General features: G+C 30.8%; 1 protein-coding gene across 1 annotated transcript; it reads right to left on the minus strand.

Moving 5' to 3' along the window:
• Window positions 1-268: 268 nt before the first annotated feature.
• LOC139847005 (multicopper oxidase LPR2-like) lies at window positions 269-6506 on the minus strand. The gene is made up of 3 exons (XM_071836602.1): window positions 6149-6506; window positions 628-2085; window positions 269-514 (listed from the first exon to the last, which is right to left on the minus strand). The coding sequence occupies exons 1-3, from the start codon at window positions 6359-6361 to the stop codon at window positions 461-463; spliced, it is 1725 nt and encodes a 574-aa protein (XP_071692703.1). The 5' UTR covers window positions 6362-6506; the 3' UTR covers window positions 269-460.
• Between the last annotated feature and the right edge of the window lie 1437 nt (window positions 6507-7943).

Raw genomic sequence — 7943 nt, forward strand, 5'->3', positions numbered from 1 at the left:
TGGAGTTTTTATTTTAGTTGAGAAAATTGACAGTTTAACTCCTAGGGAGTCTTTGTAAGGTGTTTATAGTAGAGAGGGGGGGGGGGGGGGGGGGTGGGGGGGGGGGGGGTGTTTTAGCAGTTTTTAGGGGCAAGTTTGAGTCAATATCGTTTTGACCCACTTTTTGAACTTGGCTGGGGTTGAAACCACACTAAGTGCCACGGCATTTAGTATGTAGAAAAAGGTTAAGGTTAATAATTATATTTATTATCCATTCTGTCATACATATTCAATAAAAGATTTGATGAAAAAAAAAATAAACAAGCCAACAAAATTCACATGATTACCTCTCAAAATGAAAAACAAAAAACCAATAAAAATAAGTTCGTATCAATATGCATGTATATTTTTTTCCATGTCATCCACATTTGTCAATATAATATCCACAAACATCACATAAGCCTCTTAGAAGCTCCAATAATTATTTCACTAATTTTAATGGCCTCATCATCACATTATCTTCATGATCCAATATCTGCAATATATAACAGTAACAAAAAATATGTAACAAAACCACTATCAATAGCAATAACGTTATTTGTACAAGTTCAAGTTTGTAACCAAATTATGTTGAACAATGGAACTTACATGGCAATGGTAGACATAACCTGGCTCTGCGGTTGCATCGAACGGGTACGATGCATTCGTATGTATGTAACCAAACTTCACAACGATCTTCGTAACATGTCCCGGTTGCATCTTATACACATTCTTCCACCCATTCTCGTACGGTTCTACACTCAATTTCGCCCCCTGAGCGTGTTTATCAATCTCACATTTTTCAGCATTGTTATATTTCGTCATACACGTTTTAAACGTGTCTATATCGGTTATATTTGTTTGATCCAGCACTTTGAAAAGTGCAAGATGGATATGTAACGGGTGATTATCCTCCGTTAGATTAATCACATTCCAAATCTCCGTTGTCCCAACTTTAGGTTTTTCGGTCACTGGGTCATCATATGACTTTGCATTGATATATAGATGAGTCGGTTCATCGATTGGGCTCGTGTACTCGTACATAGCAATGTAACGAGTTTTCGCCACTTGGGATAAAGTCGGTGTAGGATACTTGATCAACATTTTTGGTACACGCGATGAGTCGAATTCGCGTTGATGATTAATGATGAATTTCATAACTATCCCATTGTTCTCGTTCACTGGGTCGCCACCAGGGTAAGGATAGGCTGCTCCATTGTGTAATATAGCCGAATCGGTAGTTGACTTTGAAAAGTCAACTACCACATCTGTGATCTCAGATGGCCCCAGAAGTATCTCTTTCACCGATACCGACTCCTCGCTATAAACTGAGTCAGACCCGACATGGATGAACTCTAAATCGTTCCCGAAAAGGAACTTAAAAAACCTCGCGTTACTAGCATTGATAATACGAAACCGGTACTTTCTCCTGCGTACATTCATGTACGGCCACGCTTTGCCGTTAACAACAATGACATCACCGAAATACTCGGGTTGCCATTGTGGATGAATTTTTGGATTATTTCCGACCGGATCCATGTAAATGGATCCATTAATACGGAAGCTACGATCAAAAACGACCAAGGGACGATCGTATTCGTTGCCAGAAGGTAATCCAAGTGGCGATTCTACGTGATCATCACGTATAATGTAGGCCCCAAACAGCCCGGCAAGAAGGTTGACTCTAGTCAACCCCATGGCATGATCATGGTAATATAAGTTGCCGGGCTGTTGTAAATTATGATAATGATACGTCTTTTTAGACCAAAGGGGCCCACACTGTTGGAACCCGGAAGTGAACCATGAATGTGAGTTACCGTCACTTTGGGGTTCATCGATCCCACCGTGAAGGTGAGTGACTGTTGGAATGCCCGTTTTTGTACGAGGGATAGCCGTTGGGATTGTCGGGTCCCATGGAAGGATGTGTTGTGAAGGGAGACGATTTTGCCACCTCACATAAGTGGAGACACCATGGACAGCTTCGATTGTAGGACCAGGAACTGTCGCATTGTGTCGCGTTTCACCGTATGCGAACACTTTAGAAGGTGGAAGATCCTTGTGAAATTTCTGCAAGTGAAATAAAAAAGAAAGAAACTTTTACTTAAATCTTAATTTTGTCTTTACACAATTTGAAGTTACATGGAAATCTGGGCATAAACATTGTCTAATCCTACATGTCCCAAATCTGATAAATTGTTATAAAATATAATAGCTTCATTCCAAAGTTCATTTACAATTGCAATCTATAAATGTATATGTTTAATATTAATGATACTCTGTATATATTCAAGTTAAAGTGTATATTTTGATTATGACTATGTACATATGATAATACTAGTAATTAAGACGGATGTGGTAATAAATAGATCAGATAATGCCACGATGTTTATAAACTAAAAATTCATTACAACTACATCGCAACATATATGTTTCTATATAGAATTAGCCATAAAACCAATTAACATCAAATAAACAAAATAGTTGTGGCAAGTAATTTTTTTAGTTTGTTATACAACACAATATGGCTCTACCACAAAAACTACATATATAAAATATAATATAAATAACTAAATTATATTGATAAGGTAGTACACCGAGTAGACACAACAATATGAACCTAACGTAGATTCTGATGTACCATAACAATAACATTTATGTTACTTAGAGGACTATGAGTTAACTCGTGAGTTATATATATGCATGTACGATATGATGTAACATAACATGGTAAACAAATGAATATGCTAATTTTCTGGTATAACATTAATCAACAATAGTCTATGCAAAAGTAAAGGAATAAACAACTACTCCGTACATATATTATATTACAAGGTAGGTCATAATATACTTTAGATTCACTTGATCTGACTACAGTCGCACTTAAGTATAATTTGTTTAAGCTAACATTGTTAGGTAAGTTATCCATTCGTTTCGAAATAGGTATTTACTTCTTTTTAAAAGTATTATATTAAATTTATTACAGTATTATTTTACCGAAACTGTATCTTTGTTTTGAAAATTGGTTAGGAGTGTATAATAAGTAAACTAAAATTGCTATACTAGTCAATGTAATGATTATTTAATTATTTAAAATTTCATAAACGTAAATTGTACATCATATATTTTCACCTATACTTCTTAGGATTATAAATATATGATCTACATATTTATTTCTTTAGGTAGCATTCAAACATACACAAATGGAAGGAAGATTTTCCATAGTTGGAAAACGCCAAATTATGGTTACATTAGTGTACAAAATGTTAACATCCTTCCAAATTAAGTTGCAATCAGCCAAGTCCAGAAAACACCTATTTTTATTAAAATAAAATATATTCAACCATTTCTATTCTATTCTATCAACTTTTATAATATTCTACAAATATATAGCCGTTGGCATGACATTGTATAAGATAAAAACAGTAAATTACTAACAAATTGGGAATAAGGTAATCTTACTGTGAGTATGTGTTTGTTTGTTAATGAATAAAAGAATCACAAAAAGGTTTTTTAACTTTTAATAAAAGTTGTATAAAAGGACAAAGTAGGGCAAGATAAGAAAACATAATTTGTCTTTGTCTTGCAGACGGATATAATATGAGGTGTAAGTCACCCAAAAAAAAGTGAGTATTCCCAAGTGATCATAACCATTTAAATAAAAGTTAATTTAATATAATTAAAGTTAATATTAAATATATGGGGAGTGATTCGTACGCCACCTATTCTTAGCCGTACACCACCAAATGTGCTTTACACGGTTGTACAGTACAACACTGTAAAGCATGTTTGGTGGTGTATGGCTAAAAATAAGTAGTGTACGAATCATCACCCTAAATATATAAGTTACGAGGCATCTAATTCTAACACAATAAAGTTAATTATTCGTAAAAATAAGGTAGTAGAAGATACTTTCTAAGTGTTACACCTTTTGTCTCTGCTTTTTGACCTTTTCCTCAAATGTTGTGTGAACCATTTTAGGACAGTTGCTAAACTAACTCCCTCATCTTTATAGTCATTTTTTTTTTTTAATATGTTCCAAATTAATAAAATAAATAAAAATAATATTTTATAATGGCAAAAAAGAAATAAATAAGAATAATAAGTTAAAATTTTTTAATACTTTACTTTATACTCGTAAAATAAAAAGTAGTAAAAAATAAAGAATTTTTTTTTGAAAAGCAAGAAAGTAATATTATTAATAATGGAATGGAATGTGTAAACACATGGGCCTATAAGATCTATACAATGGATAATCAGAATACATGGAGGAAACAATTAATTTAGAGAATAGTCAGAGAGCCCTAACTATATGAAACAGGGATAAACGAACTTGAGAATTCAAGCCGGAGGAAAGAGTAATTATCAAAAATATATTTATGTGCCAAATATTAGAGGACGACATGTGTGGACAGTAACGGTGAGAACAAATATAAATTTAAATATAAATATTTAATGAAAACAAAATAAAATATTTTAGAAAATTAATTCTACATTATTGCTAGAGGACAATAATTTAAAAAGCACTAAATTGCTCATAAATAAAAGGTCTACTATATAGCCAATTAATTCTTCAATAACAAAACCTATCACAAAACCTATCGATTGGGAGCAATTGGATCAAATTCGGAAGTCATTCAAGTTCAATTTCTCAAACAATTCAAAATTTAACACTCCATCAGTCCTATTTTTATTGTTACCTCTCATTTTGTTAGATTTAAGTTTAAGAATTTACCTTTAATTTACAATTGAAATTAAAACTAATTGTGAAAAGGTACTATTATATGTTGAAAAAATTACTAAATAAATTAATTTTTTTTTTAGAAATGCAATTTTGGCATCGAATCTTTTTATTTGTTACCCACACACCCGTTAGGAAGTAACTAATATAGTTACATATTGCTCAATTTATCACAATTTCATTTTAATTTAACAAATAAATATGACACAAATATAAAAAATAAAATAAGAATTTTAATATTACATATACAATGTTATTACCAGCTAAAATAGAAAACGTATCGCTCCCTTCATTTCAAAATAATTGTCCCAATAACAAGTAGTTCTTTTTTATCTTTGATTTTAAATATTTTTATTTATATTATATAATAATTGATCAAAATTATATCAATGATAACACGTTTAAAACTTAGTCTATTCATATAAATTTAATAAAAAGTTATATGAAATAATAAAAATATTTAAAGTGAAAATAGTGAAAAAAGACTTTGCTGTAAAATTGTGAAAAGGTAATATATTTACCTTGCTATATCATGTAAATAAATTAACTAAATGCAACAACTATAAGTTACTTTAAAGTGAGAAATTAAAGTTTCAAAACTTATGTCCACTAAAAATCTTTAACTTCTATCTCTAATATAGATAATGTGGATATGCAAACTCAAAGTATCAAGTCTAGCTGTAAAAAAAAGTCATCAAGTCTACTCAACTTATATATGCTTAAAATTAAGGCCCACAATTATTATAAAATTCTATGAGGTAATTAAATCAAATATAGATTAAGATTAAGATTAAGATTAAGATATAGATTATAATAAAATGATATGCTTCACACTGAAACTTACTTGAAAAATATGATAACATATTGACATTCAATACAAGACACATTAAATTTAGAAAGTTATTGCAATTAATATGATACACAAAAAGGTACATTATTGATACAATCAATAGTGTGATTATGATACACAAAAAGGTACATTATTGATACAATCAATAGTGTGATGAGTGATGATATGTACGGAACCTTTTTTCTTATTTACACAATTAATCAGGTGAACCGTAAAACATACTACCTCCGTCTCATTCCAATAGTTCATATTCTATTTTGGGCTGTCCCAAATTAATAGTTCACTTCCATAAATAGAAAGGAAATAAGATATTTTATTAGTGGATCTAGAGAGAGAAGATATTTCATTGGTGGAGAAATGAAGTTAGTGGGATTTCCTAAAACTGCGTGTTTTTTGTCTGTAGACTATTGGAATGAGACGGAGGGAGTAATTAATTATATATATAAAAAAAATGACTCCTCCAATCCATAAGACTAAAAGCACAGGCAAACAATGAAATATTGAATATGAAGAATAAACATTTATAAAAAACGAAGACATACCCAGTACTTTTGAAACATCGTTATTTTGAGAGCTTTGGGAAGTTTAACTCCATTCACAACATGATAGCCTTTGATTCTGGGCATATCTGGAATTTCATCCACAAACATTTTCAACTTAGATGGATTCACTAGCCCTACATCCCCGTAAACAACCATAAACACACCCAAAATCTGAATCTGAATAATTATAATAACTAGACAAGTATTCATCATGCTGGATATCGTGCTGTTACTATTTTTCTTTTTTCTTGAACAAGAACACACACTCTGTGTGTGTTTAAGAAAAATGTAGGAGAGAGAAATAGAAAGAAGGGTTTGTGCGTAGGAACTAATGGAATTAGATTCATATATATAGTGAGTGTGAATTAATGTGATAATGCGAAAATTGGGTGGTGTATGTAGTGTGAAAAGGGGTTTTAATGAAAGGTGTTAATCTTAATCAAACAAAATAAGAATACACCAGAATTCTTTTAATTTTTTTAATAAAATCAAGACATGATTATGGGATAGTCCTCGTGTTTTTATTCAAATTTGTGGATATTGTTGTTGAACACACTACAAATAATGTTGTAATTTTTAACACTTTTGAAATGAGTTTTTGACGCTTAAAAATATCAATATAAGTCGAAAGCCTGGAAAAATATGGTGTCAAAAACTTTGAAGCGTTAAAAAATATGGTGTCAGAAATTTTTAGTGTTATCAACTTTTTGACAATTCTAAGTGTCATTGAGTTTTCTTTTTTTATGCTTTTCAATGTCAAAAACTTTGTGACGCTTATAGGTGTTAAATATATGTCAAGTTATTGACACTTCAAAGTGTTAAAAATTTTGAAAGTGTCAAAAATGAAACATTATTTTGTAGTGACATCTTTTGCACGGTAGTCCTCATGATTTTCATTTTTTGCAGTGATAGTCCCTACAGTCAGTGATCATTAAATTTTTTTGCTTTAAATAAAGATAATTACGTTTTCTTCTTAAACTTTTTTTTTTTTTGTTCATTTTCCAAACCCTCCTTAAAAAACCCCAATATCCACAAAAATTCAATCATCACCACATCAACTACCAATCCACCACATAAAATTCATAATTTACGAAAATAAATTTTAATCAAATTAGTTCTATTCACCAGGACAAATTGGTGATTTCCTAATATTTTAAAATTGGGCTGAACCTAATATATTAAAGAAATGGGCTTGCTCTATTGTTGCTGCTCTTTTCTGGTATATATGACGTTTTCGTAATGGTGTCGTTTTTCAAGACGATATTTTTAAAAAAGGAGATTATTTGATCAGATTCGATCTATTTCTTATTCTTGGATTGTTTATAGAAGTAGAGATAAAATTAATTGGAACAATTAGCTACTAAAGTCGTTGCGACTCTTCTTGGTATGTTTGTTGCTTTTGCCTTCTAGTATCTTACTAGAGCCGTAATAAAATTACATTTGCTGTTCAAAAGAAAAAATTGGTGATTTCCATACTTTTACGGATTAAACGTGTCAAATTTTCTTTAATAGTGTTGCGGGTGTTCGTGTATTAGTTTTTGACAAAGATTAAACTGTCTTTGTTCCTTAATAAAGGCTTTTTCTCATGCTTCAGTCTCTCCCTCCTGTGATTTCATCTATGTGTTGTTGAGTTCCGATTAGAGTACTTGTTAAATATCTACACCGTACAATTCACAATTAAATTCCGATCAGAAATGAAAGTCATCACTTAATAGTCTACATTCTGTTATAATATATAAATATATATATATAAATGGATAGTCAATTATTGATACCCAAAAGTAATATTATTGTA

This window comes from Rutidosis leptorrhynchoides, chromosome 5, assembly GCF_046630445.1.
Source record: "Rutidosis leptorrhynchoides isolate AG116_Rl617_1_P2 chromosome 5, CSIRO_AGI_Rlap_v1, whole genome shotgun sequence".
NCBI classification, from domain to species: domain Eukaryota; kingdom Viridiplantae; phylum Streptophyta; class Magnoliopsida; order Asterales; family Asteraceae; genus Rutidosis; species Rutidosis leptorrhynchoides.

Coding starts and splice junctions, on each gene's coding strand:
- LOC139847005 (XM_071836602.1), bottom strand. CDS start 6,361: ATGATGAATACTTGTCTAGTTATTATAATTATTCAGATTCAGATTTTG. Junction 2,086..6,148: donor CGATGTTTCAAAAGTACTGG/GTATGTCTTCGT, acceptor TTTCACTTGCAG/AAATTTCACAAGGATCTTCC. Junction 515..627: donor GTTATGTCTACCATTGCCAT/GTAAGTTCCATT, acceptor TATATATTGCAG/ATATTGGATCATGAAGATAA.